The sequence below is a fragment of the Pectinophora gossypiella genome, chromosome 11, assembly GCF_024362695.1.
Source record: "Pectinophora gossypiella chromosome 11, ilPecGoss1.1, whole genome shotgun sequence".
In the NCBI taxonomy this organism is placed as follows: domain Eukaryota; kingdom Metazoa; phylum Arthropoda; class Insecta; order Lepidoptera; family Gelechiidae; genus Pectinophora; species Pectinophora gossypiella.
The window spans coordinates 7,782,696-7,808,452 of NC_065414.1; the positions used below are offsets into that span (position 1 = coordinate 7,782,696).

At 35.7% G+C, this 25,757-nt stretch overlaps 1 protein-coding gene across 5 annotated transcripts in view; it reads left to right on the forward strand.

Moving 5' to 3' along the window:
* LOC126370952 (small conductance calcium-activated potassium channel protein) overlaps window positions 1–25,757 on the forward strand; it is a 248,631-nt gene that overhangs the window by 126,672 nt on the left and 96,202 nt on the right. For 4 of the 5 annotated variants that reach the window (XM_050016097.1, XM_050016098.1, XM_050016096.1 and 1 more), the window contains exon 4: window positions 1,113–1,145. The exons of the other annotated variant lie outside the window; for it this stretch is intronic. In XM_050016097.1, coding sequence (XP_049872054.1) covers window positions 1,113–1,145 — 33 coding nt within the window. The remainder of the gene's footprint in view (window positions 1–1,112; window positions 1,146–25,757) is intronic. 5 annotated transcript variants of the gene reach the window in all.

The window sequence follows — 25,757 nt, forward strand, 5'->3', positions numbered from 1 at the left end:
CTTTTTTATTATTATTATTTTATTATTAACAATTAGCGAGTTTTTTTAAATGTGAGAACGCGATAGCTTAATGCTTCCGTTTCAGTAACTTTATTAATTATTAACTCTACAACGTCACCGTGGGCTGCCTATTTATAGGCCTTAGAACAATATTTTGAATAGTTTAAATTTCGGTCGACAAAGTAGTACACAAGGGAAAGTAAGCCAAGGCTTACTGCCAAGGTCGCGAGCGTAAAATACGAGTATACTCGTAATATAGCCAAGGTCCTCTATTTTGTCAATGAGATGGCATATCAACAACGCTTTCGCCCATTCTTTTCTTTATCGTCTTCTGGAGATTGGGGAGGGAGAACGTCCTATTCTATTGTAAGGAAATTGAAGAAATAATAAGTCAACTTTGTGAGTGTAACCTGATTCAGAAGTTAGAATAAGCTGTCTATTTTGTACTTTTTTTGTGCAACAAAACAAGGATTTAATTTAAAATTTAATTTGATTTTGGAATATTAATAATAAAGAATTAAAAACTTTCTTATTCCCACTATAAAATAACATTTATTTTTTATTCCTACAAATACTTACTTGTAAATTGAATTATTTATTTTATTGTTTATTTTAATATATATTTTTTTATTTAGATAATACTTACAAAACATAAAACTTTCGAGGTGTTTCGAATATCCGCTACATTTTACATTGCCGCACTTTGCACTTCCTTTAATAATCACAGCTCATCAATTTGATAAAATAATCCAGACACAAAAACATTCGTTACATATTTTTGAAGAAACACTCGTAACACACCAAACAAAAACGTTGAGTAGGTATTGATAGGGTCAGTTTGAACCTTTCAAAAATGAACATTGACTTGGATAGGATAAAATGTATAATAATCACTGGTTCTCAATTATTTAACCATAAAACGAAGCACAAAAATGCATGAATCTGTTTGCTGCTTACGCACGTACATTATCACAATTATCACTGACCATTGAATTCATTCAAAAATTTAGATACACACACCCTTAGATACACAGAAGTAGAGTAGGTACAGAGTTTGTTAACGTGGAAAAAGCTAAATGTATTAACCTGTAGTAATCTTCTTTTTGTTCTAGAGGACCACGATGGACTTACCACCTAGCATACAAGTATGTGTTTGTTGTTTATAGATGGCTTTTTAGATTTTGTGTATGAAAATAATCCTTTGAAAAGCTAGTTTAGCTGCAGATTTCGATAAAAATATATTTACAGAGTACGCGTGACCTGTTAGTGGACAACATGTTAATTTGATTCGATGTATTTCATATTTCGAATGTTTCCGTTATGAATATTGGTGCAATTTTGGCAGACACAAACTTAATTGTAACTTAATTGCGACTGCCAGAGTGACACTAATATTTATGACGAAAATATTCGAGACATGAATTGGATTGCATCAGAATTAGCACTATTAAATGTGTCAAAATCAGTATGTCAGTAGTAACAATATGAGTAGATTATTTATTTCGACTAACTTAGATAATACATTCGCTCTAGAGATTCTAGGAACTGCGCAGTGTGGCTTTAAGTTAAAATAAGGCATATGGCCTCTGGTGGAACAGAAAAAAAAAACTTTCATGCTTTAGATTATGCCATAACTCACCGCTTCGGTTGGTAAGTATTATATTATATTTGTGACTTTTGGTTTGGAGTGTATTGAAATTCCCCCCCTACCCCTATGATGAATATAATTTAAAATGTAGGTACTCAAAAGTCCTTCCGAGTTACCTTCATGTCGTTTAAAGAAATAAAGACATATAATTAAGTTGTTTATAATATAGTTGCAATTAAAAGATCGTTTTGAAGCAATTTATTATTATTGTTTTAAAGATAGACCATTTAAAAGTAATTGCTTTTAAGGAAATCTCCAAATTACCTGAAAATACCATTACTATTTTACATAGTGTATTGCTTATTGTAATTGCGCGGAACTTTGAAAACAACTTTAGTAAATAATTACGGTTCTTTTTGGATTGCATTGACGACAACATCAACTTTAGTAACAGTTGTTATTTTTATATTATCGGATAAAAATAAAGTTTTAGGTACTTAATTAACTAATTATTAACAAAAAGAAAGAAATAAATATTATGTTCAAGTACATAAAACCTACATATTTACGTACCTTTGACATATGAATTTAGACCTCAGCTCGAGATACGATGGATATAAATACCTGGAACAAAGGAGCAATTTCCATTTGAATACAAAAACATCCGGGTATAAAATGAAAATTACGAGGAGTGAACTTGCAATTCTACGAAGCAAACAAATATAACCTCAAGCGTCGAAGTACTGAGGGTTTTACTGTACTACCGCCGTTAACTTTCACGGTTACGAGCCAATTCTAGCTTATATTTTTTCTATCTGTTGAAAATAAAATTAATATTTTTATACCTATATTATTATGAGAAGTTCTAAAGTTTACTTTCTGATGTACTTTGCTGTAATGTTACTGACCTTATTATAACTACTACACATTTTTTTATAAGATATGTTAGTTACCTATTTATCACAAAAGTATGTAAGTTAATATATAATCAATTATTATAATTGCGAGATTTTTTAAAATTACTTGCTAAATAATCCTTTTTTTTCGGAAAGGCTATGATTTTTGTCTCGATGTCTTGATTCGCAAGTATCTACCTTCATAAAAATAAACTATTATAATATTCGGATTATTTAAAATAGTTTCGGATTTCGCCGACTCTTGAATATACACGCTACACAAATAAACAATTTCGTTTGCAAAACAAAGGTGAAATAAATGTATAATGCGGGAGTGCATCCAAGTAATCCGCGGAGGAAACACTATTCGCGTCTTCTGCATCATTCACTTACGTTATACACCTGACCTTATTACCAGCTCCACAAGCCAATGCTTTTAGAGTCCTTCCCCAAGACGCGATCGCATATCGCATGGATGTGGAATGTCAGTGTAAGGATACCAGATACAAACGTTTGACTATTTTTCATCGACGTCATTACTCGTTATTTCATAAAAGTTTCAAATACAAACTTCTTTTGACAAGTAAAACGTTAAGGTATCATCTACCCTGCACTCAAATCGTCATTTGTTCGAATATCGTACGAAATGCATCGCTTCGTAAGGAAGCTCGCGTATTGTACCAAATTGGAATTTAAAATTCTCGCAATGTCTTCTTCATGTTTGAATTGGTAAAGGTTTTGCAGAAAAAGAGATTTTGTTTTCATTGAATATATTTTTTAGTTTTCTGTACAATAACGTGGATAATAAATAAAGCAAGAAAAAGAAAGGCGAACTCGCTCTATTTTTACATGTATTGTTTCACACTTATATTTTTGTCGCCCCTTCCTTATTATGTTTGCCATTTACTAAATTAGCTGGAAACGACATGTGCAAATTCTGCACTCTCACGCAGAATTGTTTCAGACCATTAAAAAAAACAAATTATTTTAAAGAAATGTTACGTTTCTCATGTCATTTCTTCCAAAAACTAAAACTCAACTACGTTATAAAGTTGTCTCTGAAAAGTTTTTTTTCTCGGTGTTCGTATTTAATTTCTGGAAAAAATATATAAGAAATCGAATAATGGTTTTTAAGATTATTCAAATAATTATAATGGTAATAGTGTAGACGATTTTTTAGTATCTTGTTTTATCATTCACGACTAGATTAATACTTCATTCATCGAAATCGTATAGCCAATATAGGACCTACGATGAATATCCTAAGATACATTCATTACATACACACTGCTCAAACTGCAACCCTTCCTTTTGACTTTGCCGTAGTCGGATAAAAGAGATTAATATCCATTAAAGTGGTACCTGGAGCAGACTGGTAATGGGAAGTGAAAGTTCGTATCAAACCGCGCGTCCGAAATTCTGTGAGAATGTGTGTAGAGGTAAATACAAATTCGCGTACCAGCGCGCCGGCAATACATCATCATCATCAGCCCATCAACATCCCCACTGCTGGGGCACGGGCCTTCCCTATGGATGGATAGGGAGATCGGGCCTTAAACCATCACGCGGGCCCAATGGGGATTGATGTTTATTAACGACTCCTAATGCAGCCGGGAGCAACGGCTTAACGTGCCTTCCGAAGCACGGAAGAGCTCGAGATAAAAACTTTTTTTTTTGTGGTGACCCATCCTATAACCGGCTTTTGCGAAAGTTGCTTAACTTCAACAATCGCAGACCGAACGCGTTTACCGCTGCGCCGCCGAGCTCCTCAATCCGGCAATACATAACAATACAAAAACGCGTTATTGCACATATCAACACAATATTTAAAAAAAATAAACAATTGTGACTAGAGAAGCACAATCAGCGGACTTATTGCTAAATACGGTTTCTTGTACCGATTCTGTGTGCATTGAGCTTATATACTTGAAGTGCACTGACTAACTGCCCGTGACGGATCGTTACTAAGTGAACGCTAATGTTCCTGCACATTATCGTATAGAACTTGTCATTTTCTTACGCTTTTCTCATTTAATTTCCCTTCTTTCAGTATTATTTAATGACCTCCGTGATCCAGTGGCTGAGCTTTGTGCTCACGATCCGGAGATCCCGCGTTTGAATCCCAGTGGGGACAAACCACAAAACATATTTTGAGCCCTAGTTTGGTTAGGCTATTACAAACTGATCACTTGAAAGTCAGAAAGTAAGATAATACATTGTTTTAAGTTTACACGGTTCTCATCAGTCATCCCGTGATCATGGCACTTGCAACAGTGTCGAAATATCGGGAGTCTCATATCCCCATTTAAACGTGGTAAGAACCCGTTATTATGTGCTTTAATTAAGTAAGATAATCTATTGAAAAGGTATAAAAAATCTAATTCAATATTCGTTACGATGTCACTAACGCCCTGTATTTAAAAAAATCAAACTCATTAAATTATAGTTTTCCGAAAGGTCACGAGCATTCAGATTGAATTTTCGCGTCCTTACGTAACTGGTAGGATTTTGCAACACATTTTCATGTTGGCAGTACTGCCGATAAATTCAAGCTTATGTCGCAAATGAAAAGAACTCTCTTTTAGGGTCTTTGTTATGAGTGTTACCGTACTTTGTGCCGGGAAAGTTAAGAATTGATATTACTATAATATTTACTTGTATAGTTCTTGTACTTCTATGTACTTAAGGAATAGCACTTCAGTGAAGGACGAAAAAAGCAAGTCAGCTAAGCGAGTGTGTCCATTCCATACAGTGAATCAAGCACTTTGGCGTCACAATAAGATACATCACATCGATCTCATACCTAAGTACGAAAAGTGGATGCTAGTTGTTTTCCGATTACTTGTATCACCTACCCTTTAAGAGATTACGGGCGTGAGTTTATTTACTTAAGGGAGAAGTAAAACTTCGATACAAATGATTGAGAATGATCACAAATCATATTAACCATTTATCATTAAAGTTACGTTCGGCCTTTTAAAAATGTTTTTTGACAAATTGCATAATAAGCTCTCCTAATTACCCTTCTTAAGAAAGCCCGAGACTCACCTCAGACAAATAATTTGCCAGCAAATTGGCTGCAAAGTAAATCATTTATCAACGTAATAGACTGTAGCCAAAGAAGGAACAACAACATCCATAGACAAAATATCCATTCTCTTGATTTGAAAGCTCTTCCTGATTGCGTAAAGGCTTTTATTGTAAAACGTGTAACAAATGATGTAACTTACAAAAATGCATTTTATTTATGAGATACTATGTTTTAAAAATTATTACTTTCACAAAATAATGTTAGTTTAGAAATGTATCGTTTCATTTGTGGATCCCTGTTATCTTTTCAATCATTATTATTAAACCATTTTATGTTGTAATACTGAGAGATGAATAATTAATTTAGCCATTGAATAAACTAAGAAATAATCAATCAATAAACCAACTTATTTTTTTTCTCATTCGATCTATCGTCGAACTAGTCAGTATTTTTGGTTCTGTTTTATATTCTACTGACGGCTCACGATCCAGACGTACCGGATTCGAATTCTAGTGGGGAAATACCACAAAAATAACTTAGTGATTCCTAATTTGGTTAGAACATTACAGGTTGAACACCTGATTGTCCGAAAGTAAGATGATCCGTGCTTCAGAAGGCAGGTTAACCCGTTGGTTCCGGTTACTTCTTACTGTTGTAAGTTAGTAGTCGTTACACGAGCCAAGTCAGGGGCCTTTGGCGGCTCAATAGTAACCCTGACATCAGGGTTGACGGGGTTGGTAAACTACCTGACAACCCCATACGATAGAAGAAGGCTAGTTCTATTGCATCAATGTGAATTACTGTTCGGTGAAAGTCTGTAAAAGTCATATGACCAATTCTTATGCAAAATTTTGCTAAAATCGTTTGAAAAATACGAGTATTTAAATGCAGAAAAACCGATGACACTTAAGTTGAATAGACGTATCTTGTAAAAATAATCGTGATTTATTCATATTTAAAAAGCATTCTGATCAAACCTCACCTTAGAGGTCATTATCGATCCAATAATTGTACCTAGTTAGGTATTATTAGCAATTATACTTAACTCAATATTATTATTCTGTACCGTCGGTGAAAAGTAATACAAGTCCAAAATTCAAGTTTTGAGAAAATCGAGTTTAAAGTTAAAAATATTCTAGCTCGCGACTTATAAGGAATAATGGAACAGAAGTTAGATGTGTCGATAGGTGATGATGGAAGGTTTCTTTTCTAATATTTAGTTATATTTAGAACCTAAACAGAAATGGTAGAGGATCAAAATAAATTACATGTATCAGTTGACACCAACTTTTATATTGTGTAAATTGATACAAGTCTACTTATACCTTTTTACACACATAACTATAAAAAAGTCATCGTTGATATATCATATTTCAATTATTAATTTTACAGTCTTATTCTACAAAAAACAAAATGTCTTGGAAGAAAGTTTATTTCATAATGTTGTAGAAAGGCAAAATTCTATTTATTTTCTTTAAAAAGTAAAGAAACGTAACTTATATCAATTGACACAAACGATAAACTATAACGAATTTGTGTCAAGTGGTTTAACATGACTTATTTTTTCGGTTTTATTGTGTAAAATGATACATGTTTTTACGAATTTCTAATAATAAATACATATAAAGATGGTACACGTATATATAGTGTAAGGTGACGATAATAAGATATTTTTGTTATGATTTTACTCTCAAAACTCATAAATAACTGGTCAAAACCACCACTGCTGCCCACTACAAACACATTTTGTCCACTACACTACGCCCCTAATCAAAACCACTTTTGGTTCATTTTTGCAGTCAAAATCTTACAAATTCAATTATGATAATATTTCCACCCCTAAAAAATGAAGGTAAGAGGAATCATATTAAGACTAGTCATTAGGAATGTTTCGGGCTAGCCTGGCAGTATGACCTGGAGATAAAGGTGATGTACCTACGTACTTTTAAACCAAAATCACACAAACCGGTAAGTGTTACTTCTTTCTTGCTGAAACTATTTAAAAGATCACAACTCATTCCACAATCAAAATCCCCTAAAGTAAAGTAAAATTCGATATTTCGAATTATCAAAATTCCCGGTCTAATGGTAGCCCGCAACATTGACAGAATGATAAACGGAGTCGAATCAATGTTGACGATGAGAATAGGTAGTGAAAATGAAGATCATTGGTTCACCACCAAACCTATAGGTTACACAGGGCTATCCTCAGACCATGACCATGACCACCATGGACCATGGTCTGTTATGGTTAAGCTAAATGAGCTCGTTTCCGCAAAACTCTACACGTAAGCACACGTGGGGGACTTTCAGCGTATCCTCGCGTATGGACCACTATTGTGAAGTGGGCAAACTTCCCACTATATCATCATCATCCTCCTGCCCTTATCTCACTCTAGGTGGGGTCGGCACAACATGTATGGGCAAATGTCCCATCTTCTTCTTCTTCTATCGTGTGGATTGTGAGTTGAATTACCAACCCCATCAACCCTGGTGTCAGGGTTATAACTGAGCCGCCATAGGCCCCTGACTTGACTCAATGAATACTCGAATGTCCCATATGTAATGTTATTTTAATGGGCTCAGTTTTCCGCATAAACACAAGTGGTCCATTATGCGCGCTTTTATTGACTATGTAAGCCAACTAACTCCTTTCAGAAGCTCAAATACCTCCTGGGATTTTTATAAACTTTGTGACCTGGTTTAATTAAGGGGTTGTGCCCGTAGTGTTGCCAATTATTTATTCTAATCTAATCTATCCTACAAGATCCCACTGCTGGGCAAAGGCCTCCCCTTCCTCTTTCCATTTTTCACAGTCCTGTGCGTAATTCTCTCTTATGTAATCAAAATACAGAAAACAAATATTACTTGTGGTGCTCAAGAGTTCAGGGCAGTTATTCCCTTTATAAAAATGAGGAAGCTCGACAAATTTACACCATTCAACGTGTTTGAGAAACTGGTAATCTTCTCTTGAGAAGATGTGGCAGATCCCGATGCTGCCGATGCCGAGCTGTCATCTACGGCTGTGTAGGTTCAAAAATACCACTACCGGCGCTTGCATAAAAGATCTAACCAGCGTGTATTGAATGGCTTGCATATTAATTGGAGCTCGATAATATTTGGAGCCATTATTTCACGTCTACAACCTCCTTAGCAATGAAGGCAGCGTTCAATCTGCCACCGCTTAACCTGCATGTAATCAAGAAAACTATGTAAAACAGCTATGCTTCGAGCTAAGGGAAGGAGACTAACGACAGTTATGACAAATCTCAAATACCTCTTGACTAACCCTGCCATGGTAATAACGACGCCATGATCAGGACCCACAACTTATTGAGGTACTGTAATTAAGTACTACAAGGTGGTTATAGCAGAAAGAGAAAAAACACGGTTTGGTCTGAAGTACTAACTTAACCTATACCCATTCGCAATGCGGATCAGATATGGTTTGCTGTGGTTCTAGACAAAATGTCTTCCCATAGACAGGTTTATGCGGAGGTCACCCTAGGATACACACTGGTGGCGCATGGAATCGAACTTGTATGTATCATTATACACGACACGTTATTGATATCTAAGATCGTATTTTCTGAAATATTTTGATATATATTAATTTATATTACTTTTCACGAAAAAATAAATTTGGTGTTTGATGTTACAACTAAAATTATATCATTAAACACGGACTGTGAGAATTCAAGGATTGCGTGTATTTTAATATATGTTGAGTTGCATTTACTTACACCAAAATATTTAGTGAAAATCTTCATTTCACTTTAATGCAAGTTAAGATGAATTATGTTACACGTGTTATAACAGCATGAATCCTTCACAAACAGTACTTATATCACTAGACACAAAAATTATCTCCGTATTTATAATAGCTACAGTTACGAGAATTAGACAGAAAGAAAGAGAATTTTTTGAACATGAAGTGTGTGCTAATAACTCAAAAGAGATACAACTCGAGTTGTATTACTTTTCACCGACGGTACAGTATTTACTAATAGAATACACTTACAATAACAAATATCGGAAGTCATTACTCCTCTTTCCTTAACAACGACACCATTAATGAGTCGTGTATTTATTTACGTCACTTTGATATAGTCGTACATTCAAGTAGCAGTAGCATGGTACCCGCATATCGCATGCGAGTTGATAAATTAGGCAAAAAAAAATAGTACTTTAGTCTATTTGGTTTGGGTTCTTGATACAAATACTCCTATCTGTGAGATTCTGAATTTATTTTAATCGCGCACACGGATACACAATTTAAGCAAATCAATCAATAATGGCGGCGCATACGCGTTTAGACAAAGATCTGAGCTAAGGTTCTTGACAAAACAAACCATAAAGTAGAACAAATGTTTTATAAGAGTTTACACACTGGCATGAAATAATTACAAAAATAAATTAAATGGGTTGTAAGGGTTTCTGGCGGAGACGCCAGGTCAGGGTGCTTCTGGTCGCTCTGAGGGGACGGCCCGATGAGGTATCGATGGCTATAGTACCTATACAGGGTGTTAGTGACATCGTAACGAAAACTTTGAGGGATAATTCAGACCATGATTCTAAGATGATATCAAGTGGAATTTTCGATCACAAAAGAATAGAACTGTAAATAATTAAAAAACAATCTAAATTTTTCGTGACTTTTCCAACAGGAAATTCCATTTATTATAGACTCAGAATCATGGTCTAAATCATCCCCTTCAGTAGTCGTTACGGTGTCACCAACACTCTGTATTTACTCGTAGCCAATAGACTCGTTTCATTTATCGCCTCGCGCGCGATATGCGTGTGTCGTACTACGGTTACTGATGAACAACTGAAATGTCAAGCCGGTAATAAAGTGAGCGACAAAATTAGACGTTAGTTACTATGTGAGTTAAAGTAATTGCTACTACTTTGAGTTGTAAAGTAAGACGTCTTGATTGTATCAGTTCATTAGTGTAACTGTGTAAGTGTGTGTGTGTGTGTGTGTGTGTGTGTGTGTAAGTGTGTGTGTGTGTAACTTTACGGGTATTTTAGAAGACTGGATTTCAACAAATACCTAAGTGACAATTTTGTATTTATCGTAAATGATAATAAGTAAGTGAGCAGCGCCTTTAATTGAAAAAATAAACCATAAAATTAATGGGGAAAGTGCCTTTTGCCAGCCTCCGTGGTCTAGTGGTTAGACCGTTAGGCTTACAATCTGGAGGTCTGTGTTCGATTCCCGATGGGGGCATTGTCGTAATCACTTTGTGAAACTGTCCTTTGTTCGATAAGGACTTTGCAGGCTTAAATCACTTGATTGTCCGGAAAAGTAAGTTGATTCTGTTCTTCGAAGGCCATTTTAAGCCAATGGTAAAACACCTTCACCAACCCGCAGTGAAGCAGCATTGTGTACTCCCTCCGGTTATTATTATTATTATTTATTTATCATAATTACAATTTAATGTTACATTTTAACATAACATAACAAATACTTTATTGCACAAACAGGAAAAAACTAAATACAAAACAAAAGAAATAGAATTAGTACAATAGGCGGCCTTATTGCTAAGTAGCAATCTCTTCCAGGCAACCTTAAGGCAGTAAGTATAGGAGATATTGAATTTTAAATAGTTAACATCGGAAAACCCTAAAAGGGTTTGTCCCGACATTAATCCCACATATTGTTAACTAAGGGGTGGCCTGTGCCCAGAAGTGGGAAATATATAGGCTGCTCATATTCATGTCATCTGTCTTTTACGGTATTTTTAAGTTTTCCTTAAATTAAAATACAAAGAAAAGTAACATTCGCATTAAATAACCTCTGAACCATTCAAGTCATGAAAATAAATTACGTTTTCCAGTAGAAATAATCAATTATTAATAATATTAACGCCAAATGCACTGCAAGTTGTTAAGAATTCCATTTATAAAATCCAGATATACAATTTATTGTAGATTAAAATTCGTGACTGCAATGAAAATTTTCTTACTAATTATTTCTGTTTGCATATAGAAGGCGCAGTCGGAATAAAATTTGCATTGAGTCAGTTGAAGTTTTAATTATCTTGTTTTATGCCTTGATTTTTCATAACTTGTTTTTATGGAAGGCAAGCGTTTGATCACAGTCTCAATTTCGATGTTTCATAAAAGTTGTTTTTTTATTATTATTTAATGTCGTTTACATATCTCATAATTATAGATTCCCTTGTACGGTATGTATGGAGCTGAAGCCAATCACAATCAAACGTATTAAACTCACGTCTGCAATTACTGATGTTAGCTTCGGCCCCAAACGCTCCATCCAAAAGTCCGGGACTTCCGTAGTCCCGAGATATGGAAACAACATAGAAATGATTGTAATAAATATTAAACTTTATTGTGCACATGTGATTACATAAACATAAGCAAAAATGTAATTGGTGTATGTTTAAGCGTACGTCTGATAATAATAATAATCAATAATTCCTCAGAACGATTCAAACGAAAACTTTACGGACAACATATTGTCTGTAACAACTAATCTTGAACTATTACTCAGAACATATTGCAATAAGGCCAGTAAACATAATTGCAATAAGTAGAGTAAACATATTGCAGTAAGTAGAGTGAACATATTGCAATAAGCGGAGCAATAAGAATGTAAACCAAACAAAGGCCCAAGTTCAGTATTAGATAGAAGTCTGTACGTGTATTAAACAAGTTTTTATGAAATCGGAGACCGACTTGCCTCGTTCCATTAAAAACTTATTGCAAACTTCGACCTACACAAAAGTGCGATTATGTCAGTATCAACTTTCAATCTAGTTTGGGATGATTTATTTTGTGGAAGTTTCAGTTTTCCTTTTCCTCTACTTGTCATAAAATTTCACTAAATATGATAAAGGGTTTCTGTGCGCTCTAACATGATGTATTGGGCGAGATAGACTATCCACATATTACCACATCGTTGATACTTCATATCGAAAATGGCTGCGAATTGTCTTCTAATTACTGCAGCTGTGATATCACAAGTTTTCGTTCAATTATGCGTGTCAATTTTTAATAGAATCACATTTATGGATAGGCAAGTATTTACATCAAATAGGTACTAAAAAAATCAGATGATATTTATTTGATACCTCTGAATCAGAATGACTCCTTTTTGAATTCAATTTCCCTTAAAATTGCAAGGGCATCGTCACGAGGATTCTAAGTCTGCCCCTTATTATTCATGATTATGTCGTGTCCAGAGTCCAAACTCTGAGAATCCACGTCAAACTTGCAATGGGCTTCGGCGGTTCGGTGGCGAGATAATTGGAATTAAATTTGTAACACAAACAAACAGCTCGAGCATATTTTAATCACAAAATTTTGGAACGGTGGCCTTTAGCGGCTATTGTTGTTATTCACCTCCTCGGTCACTTTGTTTGCGCATGTTTTACTGACATTCGTGCGGTTCGGGACAAAAAAATACTTCTTAATACTAACTAGTGAGTTTTACTATCAGTTTTACATACATTTACATACATATAAGCACCAGTATATCAATGCAGTAGTAGTGTAGTATCAGTTTTAGTATTTCATATAAGGGTTCATAATCTCCAAAGTAGGTACTTTGTTTATGTCGATGATGAACTATGTTCTGATACCTATCAGTACTGGTACTGATAGGTATCAGTACATAGTTATATACATAATATACATTTAATTTCCTCATTATCTTTCCACTGCATCCATTGTGCTCCAAAAGGAAAATTATCTGAGTCTAAACATTAATTTCACGGCATAGAACAGTTACAATCTCATTTGCGTTCTAACAATGACGCTACGACCAGCATTCGTAGTATGTGTTACGGCGTAGCAGGCCATTCTGCTACACTCGTAGCAAGCGTAGATTTCGTAGCCATTTACATACTACGAATGTGGTCGTAATGACTGGACACTGAACAGTGACTGTCCCATTGTGAAATACAATGCTGTTTGATGTACTATGATGCGTCTGTTTAATGCTAATGGATTAAGTACCTAGTAAGTTGACATTGTCATATAATGAAATCTGCCTTACAGATATTTGAAAAGTCATCATCATCAGCCGTATGACGCCCACTGCTGGGCATAGGCCTCCCCCAAGGATCTCCACGACGATCGGTCCTGCGCTGCCCGCATCCAGCGGCTTCCCGCGACCTTCACCAGATCGTCGGTCCACCTTGTAGCGGGCCTACCCACTGAGCGTCGTCCGACACGTGGTCGCCACTCCAGAACCTTTCCGCCCCATCGGCCATCGGTTCTCCTCGCTATGTGTCCTGCCCACTGCCACTTCAGCTTTGCAATTCTCCGAGCTATGTCGGTGACTTTAGTTCTCCTGCGGATCTCCTCATTTCTGATTCGATCCAGCAGGGAAATACCGAGCATAGCTCTCTCCATTGCCCGCTGAGCGACACCGAGCCTCCTCACGAGACCCATAGTAAGCGGCCACGTCTCACTGCCGTAGGTCATCACTGACAACACGCACTGGTCAAAGACTTTCGTCTTGAGACACTGAGGTATTTGAAAATTATATTTTATTAATTTTGAGAGTACATATATACTTATCACTGTGGTAAAAAAGTGAAAACGACTTCTACAACTTTTGTTTTTTGACGTGACTTAAACTAAGTTTAGCCGCATTTAATTGGCATGAACTATTTGCCCGGAAGACTTATAGCACTGTGATGATATTATGCAGCATGAAGCATTCAAGTATTTTTTTCTCACTTGCCATTTATTTTGAGTTTATTAGTTACTTAAGCATATCTATACATGTAAATGTTAATGTTATTTTGACCGACTTCTATGAAACGCTCGGGAAGAAAAAAAAGCGGCTTGGAATATATTTTTTTTATTTTCACTTTTGTCCTAGCAAAATTTTGTGTTTTCGCTTAGAAAATAGGCCTAATTATGCCACTCCTTTGATATCCCAAATCTGAAGCGAAACACGTGTAAACCATTCAAAGTGACAGTTTATTTAATAAACTTGTCGGTGTAAGCCGCGCTTGTCACTCCCAGGCGTGATTACGAAACGGTTAAACTATTCATTGTTCTGTTAATTTGATCCTATTGTATTGCCTCGTGTTATGCAAAGTATTGTATTTTTAAAATAATTATAATACAGTGAAACTTGGTTAAGTGGGACCTGGATAAGTGAGAAACCTCCATAACTGGAACTCATGCTGAGGGCCCAACACTTTGGCACTGAATTACCTCTGTTAGTGAGACGAGGTAAGCCTCTATATCTGGGATTCGTTCTTTCGATTTATCATCATAGTTACCTCTATAACTGAGACAGCGAGTCAATTTTATATGCATAAACCTCTGTAACTGAGATAACATTGTTTGTTTACTCATTCTTATTCTACCCACAAATTCCACACGTAATTCTAAGTACGTAAGTACAAATTTTGAGCTTCAATTACCTTCATTTTTAGTTTCGCTTTACTATCATACAGATGTTTATTTGGAAAATACATAACACGTTATTTTATTTAATGATCGCACCTGTATAACTGAAATAATCTGTATTCTCACCTCTATTAATGGAACCCTCTGTAAATGAGACAGATATTTATTTATACCTGTATATCTGAGACACTGGGTAAGTGGAATACCTCTATAAGTGAAACGACATTGCAGGTCCCTTGATGTCTCACTTAACCAGGTTTCACTGTACTTATGTGTCTTGGCTTACAAGATTTTTAATCTTCTTTACATCTCAGTGTGTGTGAAGGTTCTTAATTTTGAGGTTGGAGCAAAAATAAAAAACATCCTATAATAAATTATTTTGTTAGAGACACAACCCATGTTTAGTGAAAATATTATGGTATACGAAGTAAAAATAGTTTGAACGGTATACTTAAAATTTCTTAGGTAAAACTATATAATAGGTTATGTTAGCTACGTTACCAAATAAGTTAAGTTAATTAAGCTAATTTTTAATTAGGGAAAACGCGTTTTCACTAAAAACTAGTTTTGACTATAACATAATATCCTATACGTACCCTGTAACAAGTGTAGGTACATACATAAGATCACGCTTATTTCCCGTTGGGGTAGGCAGAGATCTTAGAATTCCACTAATCAATCGGAATTGGATTCCTTTTTATAATCCATTAAAAATTTACGTTTTTATAAGCTTTACATAATGTCTTCATTTCACCTGAATACAGACTCCTCAGAACCTTTTTGGTAATAAAACCTTGAATTGCCATTTTATAAGACAAAGGTCCATAATATTTTATTACGATTACGAATGGTAAAGTTACGGCGTACTGTTTCACTGGAATTGTACGAACGCTTCAATATAAATAAACGGTGATCTCCCACTTTATGTCGTGTGAAATAAAACAGTTATGAGCGCTTACCACAACCAGGTTCGCTGCGAAAAATAAAAATAGGACAATTGGTTTATACACATAACTTCTTCTTCAGGCACGTTAAGCCGTTGGTCCCGGTTACTACTTACTGATGTAAGTAAGTAGTCGTTACATGAGCCATGTCAGGGGCCTTTGGCGGCTCAATAGTAACCCTGACACCAGGGTTGCCTACCCCAATGGGAAATAGGCGTGACTTTATGTATGCATGTGTTTTGTTTTCTATTGCCACTTTCATTGAAATTCAGAAAATCCCGTCTCGCTTTTATAATTTTCTTCATTTGCAAAGGCACGCCGCACAACGAAAACTTATTACTTACAAAAATCACAACATAAAATAATTTTATCTGAGATTTTTAATTGCATTCTAAAATGAGAATACAAAACGGAATACGTATCTAATGCGTTTTTCTTTTCTCGCCTTTAGTTAGTTAAAAAGCAAATTGTGACTAAAACTCAATTTATATCCGTACTTTTTAGAGATAAACACAAAAAAAGACAAGGCTTGTGGGATGCCTTCTTTAAGATTTATATTATTCAATTTCTCTGATAATATATCCGTTGCATACATATATTATTAAAATTGTTCCACTGCTGTTAGTCTGCAAAAGATTTCTGCGTTCAAAGTAATGTTACATTTCTGCAATGTTCTACCATAATGACACTTAACGATCACATGCAGACGATGCACTTGGCCATCATTGATACTTATCGGCATGTGTTTCGCTCCTCTGTTAAGCATCTGTAGGATTTATTGACTGTTCTTACTCAGCTCAGTCGACTTATGTTTAATATTGAAGAATCGGGAAAGTCAGGCTTTGGGGAAACATAACTTAAGCTCACGAGTATATTCCCTCGTTATAAATGGGGAGCCGTATTGCCGTAAATAATGGTCGAGCCGTCAAAATAAATTAATAAGTTTGCTTCGCTTTTTGATTCGGAGATCGTTCAAAGATTTTGCATTACTACCCGACATTACTACCATCTTGCAATTTTCTTGAAACTTAAACAAAGAAAAAGAGAAAATAAAGTGCGTTTTCCTCAAGATGAGACATACACATGTCGATACATGATGTGTGTGCAACACAGTGTTTTATTGTTAACATTAGATAAGCTCAGGACTATATTGCCGATTGCATTGGAGTTATCAGAGGTACATCGCAAGATGAACTAAGTACCCACATTTCTCCGAGCTTTCTGTAAGACCAATGAGATATGTCAAGATGATAGCAACTGTACCATAATTTTACACGAACTTTTGCTCCAAGAAGACATTTTGTGCAATTCCAAAATATCTTCATTGTCTCAGCTGCAATGTATGGTTTTCTTGTCATGAGCAGTCGCCCCATTCAACAATATGAAAACTGAAGTTCCACCGTTTGACGCTAAGTGTTTCTACACTGGTGCACTGGCTATGTGCCAACTTTGCACAGTGGGTGAACAGATTTCTATTGTGCTCACGTGAATCCGTTCGCAGAATTTATTGCATGCGAGTTTAGACCAGTGATTCCTAAACTGTGTTTCGCTAAACTTATCCTTTATATTAAAAAATGAAGTAAAGAATAAAGTGATTAAATATTAAAGTAGTTCTTTTCAAAAGTATGTGTTTTTTGATCGTGGTAAAATTTAATGTTTTTGATTTCTTATCGTTTGATATGGGGTTCCATAAAATGAAAGGTACGTGTTTAGTTATGATAAAAGTTTGAGAATCCTTAGTCTAGACAGTATAATGCGATGCGTGTCTCGACGCTCCCCATGTTATTAGACTGCTAAGTAAAGTGATACGTGGTGTTTAGTTTGCGGGGATTGCTTGAATACTATCTGGATTGATAGTTGTACTTTAGTAGTTGGTAATAAAATTACTGTTTTATTGCAGCATCGGAACTAGCTTGAAGCTTCAGTATTTGGTAATGTTTTAAATAGATGTGTGTATATTTTGTGACAATACAAGTGAGATAATGGTCCAATTGTTATAAGTAACAACAAAGAATACAGAGAGTGGTAAGGAAATCACAATAATAAAAGGTACGATCTGTACCTATAAATAAATAAATTATTATTATGAACAAAGAATCCTTAACATCAAAGGTTTTTAGTTAAAATATAAATATGTATAAGGGTATTACGTGGAATAGCTATTTTAATTTGTAACAGTTTAGGTACGTTAAGGAATATTGCATGCTACATAATTTAAAAATGGCGATAGAAAAGGTAGTCGGAAACATAACATAACAATGTTACATAATTATAACCACATATGAGATTTCTTTTCAATTTCGAATATTTAATGATGTCATATTATTATTTAATTAGCAAATCCCTAAGTGAACTAATAAATATCTTAGTAAAAAACATGTATGAACACACAACTATTGAATGTCAATCGTTCACGCAGAATTTTTCCAACAATACCAGTTGGTAAAGCCTTAGATAATAACATTTCCAATAACTAGATTACCGGAGTTACGTGAACCCCATATTGAAATCGAATAAAACGAAAGAGTTACCCGTAAACGGAATCAGTCACTGATAATATTGTTGAATGCTTTTAAAGCTGTGTTATTTTAGGTAAGTCCTTTTTATATTTGAATCTCGGCGTATGATAAAATTGAATAAGAATAAAAAATTATTATTTTGCCGTCGAAAGGGCGGGGCGAGAAGCTCCGAAACCCGAAACGAAGCGCTTTATCGAGGGGATATCTTGGGGAGCAGGGTGGTAACTCCCGGTTCATACAGCGCAGCATATTTTCCTCGCCATCCAAAGGGGTAACGCTGCGAGTGTGAGGGACACATTCGGACGGGAGATGCTAAAGGGGAGCATATAATAATAATAATAATAAATAAAATATTGAGAATCTTAAAGATAAAAAATAATAATAATAATAATAATAATAATCCCGTCAACTCGCCCTTCATATATGACGAAACCAACACCTAGTTCGTCAATTAATACACCTGAGGATGTTGTGCAGGATGTCTTCTGTGACGACATCGAAACTGCACCCACCAAGGGTGAACCACGTAAGCGTAAGCGATGGACGCACGAAATGAACGAGTTCATATTACGCACATATCTCCATCTTACAGCACTTAACACAGATACGACAAACTACCTAGAGTCGCTACATTTAAAGTTTATCGAAAAATACCCGAACATGGAGGTCAGTCGACAAAGAGTAGGAGATCAGAGGCGGGCTGTAGAGCGTAGAAAATTGATACCACAAACAACGATAGATAAGATTTATGCGGAAGTTAAAGAAGAATTAAACAAAGTACAAACAGACATACAAAGACACTCACAACCTACAGCATCGCCACAAGTTCAAAACCCACAAGCACAGCAAACCACTTCACAAATATCTTTCAATGAGAACACACATACGCGAAGAAGATGGTCCAACGAGCACAACGAAGCAATAATTAAAATTTACTTGACAATAACTCAGATAGAAACAAATAGAACAGCGTACCGGAAACCATTACACCAACAGTTTATTGCAAAATTTCCATCACTAGCTAATTTGAGCGAACAAAGAGTAGCAGACCAAAGAAGATCAATCATTCACAATAAATTGATTAGTGATCAGAGACTAAAAGAAATTAAAGAAGAAATAGCAGATGAACTGAATTTGCCCACACCAATAGATGTAATAAGAGAAGGAGAGAATAATAACCCGGACACTCAGATGCCTGAAAATGATTTTCAATTCCTAAGTAGCTTTCAAGTCAGTACAGACCCAGACTCACCCATTAATACAACACAACCACAGCTTTGCTTACAGAGGAATCTAGAAATAGACAGAACATTTTCAGAGGCATTAACTCATTTTAAAGACACAGACCCTACCAGTAGACCCTATATACCTAAACAAAAACCATCAAGGAAATTATCTTATATAGTCGATTATCTAGACAGCGTAATTTTACCCAAAAATATCAGTGACAATACAGATTTCTCCACTTTACAAACAATCATCTATTGCGCGGCCTGGACTGCCGCTAAAAGCAACGGCGCAAAAATAAATATGATTCCATCTGACAGAGCACGGCAAGCCCGAAGGAACAATAAACCTAGCTGGCAACGGAGATTGGAGAGAAGACTAGAGGATCTGCGAACTAAAATAGGAAGATTGACACAATATATTAATGGTAATAGAAACACATATCTCAAAAAGCAAGTTGATAGAATTAAAGAACAGTATCAAATTCACTCGACGCATGAAGGAACAAATATGCAATTAGCACAATTTTTAGACACACTAAAACAGAAACTCGCAGTTACCTCTAGTCGTCTCAACAGATATAAAGCCTGCACGCTTCGTAAGGAACAAAACCTACAATTTGTAAATAATGAAAAACAGTTTTACCGTAACATTAAGACAGCTACCACTAACACCCAGGAAAGTAACAGAAACAGCTCCGATTCATACGACGGCCCAGACCTAGAAAACTTGCATAAATTCTGGGCCGATATTTGGGAGAACCCTGTTGAACATAACACCCAAGCCGAGTGGATCCAAACAGAAACAGAAACTAATTCGCAAGTACAAGAAATGGCGTTTGAACATATCCCCATAGAAACATTTCAAGATGTAATCCGCAACTTACATAATTGGAAAGCTCCAGGGTCTGACCATATCCACAGTTATTGGTATAAAAAATTCACCACAACTCACCCTTATTTACACAATTACATAAATGACTTTCTTCTCAATCCCGACACTATTCCGAAATACATTACCATAGGAACAACATACATGCTCCCAAAAGACCACAAAGACCCTAAGAACCCTGCTAAATATAGACCAATTACCTGCTTACAGACCTTGTATAAAATAATCACCAGTTGCATTTCCGAGTTAATATATAATCACCTTAACAGTCACAACATCCTAGCTGAACAGCAAAAAGGCTGCCGGAAGCTCAGTCAGGGCTGTAAAGAACAATTAGTTATAGATTCCGTGATTCTAAAACAAGTCCACAAAAGAAAGTCCAACCTTTACACAATGTACATAGACTACAAAAAAGCTTACGATTCAGTTCCCCATTCTTGGCTAATTAAAGTTTTAGAAATGTATAAAATCCACCCAAAAATTTCACTCTTCCTACAAACTATAATGCATAACTGGACAACTCGACTGAGGCTAAACACCCCCACTGGAACAATAGAATCAGACCAAATCAAAATACAACGCGGAATTTTTCAAGGCGATGCACTCAGCCCTCTGTGGTTCTGTCTAGCGCTCAACCCCCTATCTAATTTACTCAACAATACAGATACAGGATACCGGCTGAAATATGAAAGAAATACTAATGACAGACAAACGGACAAAGATGAAACGCACCTTAATCACCTACTTTACATGGACGATATCAAACTCTATGCATCAAATGAAACAGACCTAGAACAGTTAGCCAATTTAACAGAAGTATTTTCGAAAGACATACAGATGGAATTTGGCATAGATAAGTGCAAAATAAATTCTGTACAAGCTGGAAAAAAATACAGACACTATTACACTTTAGAGTCCGGAGAAAATATTGATCCGTTGGACGAGAAAACTGGATATAAATATTACGGATATGCGCAGTCACAACAGATCCACTATAAAGAAACCAAAAATCTTTTAAAAACGCAATTTAAACACAGACTTAACTCAATTCTTAGAACGCAATTAAATTCCCGTAACACCGTAAAAGCAATCAACACCTATGCAATACCCATTCTAACATACTCCTTTGGCATAATAAATTGGACTAAGTCAGACCTCAAAGCTCTCCAACGAACTGTTAATACCACCATGACGAAATTCCGGAAGCACCACCCCAGATCCTGTATACAGAGATTAAATCTACCTAGGAAAGAAGGCGGCAGAGGACTTATAGACATTACCAACCTACACAACAAACAAGTTGCTACACTAAGAGCATATTTTCATCAAAAATCCGACGTCTCCAACCTCCACAAAGCCATAGAACAGAACGATTATCGCTTTACACCACTGAACCTGCAAGACCGAACCAAACAAAAAACAGAAGAAGTTACTGATCACAAAACGAAAATAGCAGAATGGAGCGGAAAGTCTCTACACGGAAGACATCGCCAAGATTTATGCCAACTCAATGTCGACAAAACTGCGTCGAACGCATGGCTAACTCGCGGCGAACTCTTTCCAGAGACTGAGGGCTTTATGTTGGCTATACAAGATCAGGTCATTGAGACCCGAAACTACAAAAAGTATATAATGAGACGAATATTAACTGATACATGTAGAAGATGCAATAGTTCACCAGAAACCATCCAACATATTACTGGAGCGTGCAGAGCAATAGTCCAAACTGATTACAAACATAGACATGATCAGGTAGCTAATATTATACACCAAAAACTTGCCATTAAATATAAACTGATTACTCCACCAGCCACAGCCTATTACAAATATAATCCGGAAAGTGTCTTAGAAAATGGAACCCACAAAATGTATTTCGACAGGGCAATACTCACTGATAAAACCATACATTTTAATAGACCAGACATTACTGTAGTGGACAAAATAAACAAAACTGCATTTCTAATTGATATAGCAATCCCTAACACCCATAATATACAAAGTACAATATCTGAGAAACTATCTAAATACACAGAGTTAAAAGAGGAAATAACCAGAATCTGGAAATTAAATAATGTCACAATAGTACCTGTTGTTATGTCCACTACAGGTGTTATACCACACCAAATACATACCTCTTTAAGCACGCTATCCTTGCCGCCACTCTCTTATGCCTTAATGCAAAAAGCTGTTATATTAAATACCTGCAGAATAGTTAGAAAATTTTTACAAACCGACATTCAACCTCCAAATTTACAGACTCAGCCAGTTTTACCGATTCCTACTCCAACAGACGTCGACCAAACTTTGACTGCACCAGACACTGAAACTGAAATACACTTGGCCTAGGCCCGTGTATTTCATTAGTACACCAATATTTCTTAAAAATATTGAGAATCTCAAAGATAGATAATAATAATAATAATAATAATAATAATAATAATAAAAAAAAAGTTTAAAGTCATATTTGACTGAGCCTTTGCTCTAACTGTATTTAGTTTTAAGCATCATGATTTAACTAATATAATAATATGTTACTGCAAATGATTAATCATATGTAGGTAAGTAGTGGACAATGTTACAAATAATTATAGTTTCACGCATTTCTTGCTTATTTGTGTCATTTTCTCTACGGAGATCCAACTAGGTAGTGCTAAAGTGATTTCGCTACGTAATTAGTTGTGACAAGATACCACTGGTTTGAATTCCGATGTTGTCTGGCTGATCCCTATTACTTGGGGCTGACTCTCTTAATTATACGTCTTCAAGCCCACAGGCTCTAGGTCATCTGTGGTTGTCCGCTCGAGTTATTAAATTATTTCTTCGTAAATACCATCCCTAAAAGGGGCTTAGCCGCGCACTCTGCGCAAAATGATCTTTGGATGTGAAATAATATGCGGGACAAAAGTCATGGTGAAAGTTCCATTCCTGTTCATTCCAATAATGAACAGGCACGGGCTTTGGAAGGCACGTTAAACCATTACTCCCGGTTACAACTTACTGATATTAATACGTAGTCGTTACATGAGCCATATCAGGGGCATTTGGCGGCTCAATAATAACGCTGATACCAGGGCTGATGAGACCTCATTTGTTGTGACGTGGATTACTGACCAGTAATCCACGTCACAACCCACACGATGGAAAAAGTTTATAGAGAACTTAGACTTCTATAACAATTCACCCTTTAGTTTCTTACATCTACTCAGAGCATTTCGCCTGTTCATTAATTTTCTAGAGAGTTAAGGTGTTCAATTACCCGTTGGAGTCTATTTTCTCCGTAGTAAGTTACTACCCATCACAGGTCCCCAGTGACAACTAGCAATGCAGTGGTTTCTATCCTTTAATCCTATTTAACCCACTTCAATTAATTATGTCATTAGCAAATTAAACAGTGACTACAAACAACAAATTCAATTTATGTAATCAGCTATAAATAAATACAGTTAGGAAGAGATCAAGTGAGAGAAAGTGTTCTGAAGTATTTGTTGTGATCAAATCGCTTTTTATCAATCAAAGAATCAGTTTACAAAATGCCCTGACAACTAGAAGCCAGTGAATAAGAATGAGGAAACTTTTATCAATCGGCATTATAAATCCTGATAATTGGCCGAAGTCGATTGCATTTCGAACCTCTTTAGAATTCAAAATTTCAAAGTTTATTCGAAATGGCTTTTTAGTTAGAGTTTGACTGCGAAAATATAATGGCACTCGGCTGAAATAGACGGCTTTTGAAAATGGCGAATGGAAACAACTGTTCGTAACTTTGCCCGCGTGCCCTGTAGAGGCTCGGCTTCTTAATGATGTAAAGAGGTTAAACGTGCTCTATTGTGCCTCTGGGGTATTTTGAAACAGACTATTTTAGGGCACTAAAGAGTTTATTTAAAGTCATAAATAACATTTTCTACTAAAAAATATTCTGTGCTGATGTTTATCCCACAACAAAAACATTATCCCAACCAAAATTATATAATTATTAGATAGGTATTATAAAAATTATTTGTTTTTATATGAAAACTGTGTGTCTTGATATTCTCTCACAATACATTTTATGTGTTGAGCAAATGGTCCTTTCCTTCGGTCCTATGATAATATCGGCTGTATTCCTTGGAGCGAAAACAAAATTAAATATCGATCCACATAACATTATACGAAGTGTCTTTAAATTCTGTTTAGGCCAATTTACTCCTAGTCTCACAGCGCAGGTAAAATTTACGTGTCGGCCGTTCAGTGAAACAGTATGTAGGCTACAAGTTGCAGCGCTTTGTTCTGAACAGCTCACGTCACGTTAGGGGCTTTTATTGGGTCAATAATGACCCTGACACCAGGGTCTCTGAGGTTAGTAAGCCGCCGTATGACCCACACGAGAGATGAAGAGAACAGTTTGAGAAGCAGTTCGTGATAACTATGTTCGAAGAACTCGTGACATACATAAACGTGTCACGGGTTCGAATCACGGCATGGGCTCTAAACTACTGGAATTGACTTAAAGAGTTTGTATTCGTGTTTGGATCATAGATTGTTTTATCACGTGGTTTCCAAAATCTGTGCCCGGTTAATGGCAATAGGCCCGCCCCCTATCACATGGAACTTAAACATATCTGGCGAGGAGTGGAGGTATATACACTACACCTCTCTGTCCCCTTCGGATAAAGACGTGATGTACAAACTATTCAGATATTTTTATGGTTTGGAATAAAAAGAAACGGAATACAATCAGCTAATAATTATGTTAATAATGTGGGTGTAACACATTAGCATATCGGATTGTAATGTGATATAATAACTCTAGAAAAGGGAATTATTAATAATGCACTGGACCTATACTTACATCGTGAGATATTCACAGGTGGAAATGAAGTGACAATGACTGTTTTAATGTAGACATATAGGTACTATTTTGCAACACATTTATTTATTTGAAGTGTAGTTATAAACCTCATTAAATTCTTCTTGTAACTAATCCATTAAATCTTTTATTGTACACATAACAAGTAAGTAACAAACAATGAAAATACATATATTAGACCAATAAAAGATGGTGACACTTTCACCGTCTGTGTTGGTCAATAGCCAATTGTGTTCGTGAAAATTTCACTTAAGATTAATTAATAATTTATTGGTGCAAGTCCGGTACCAGGGTTGGAAACTACGTTGGCCACAGCTTAAAAAAATGTATTCGAAAAGTCAGTGTAGTCAGATGCACAAGTAAGGAAAAATAGAAAATAACCTCAATAATATAATAGTCTTGTTATGTAAGGCTTC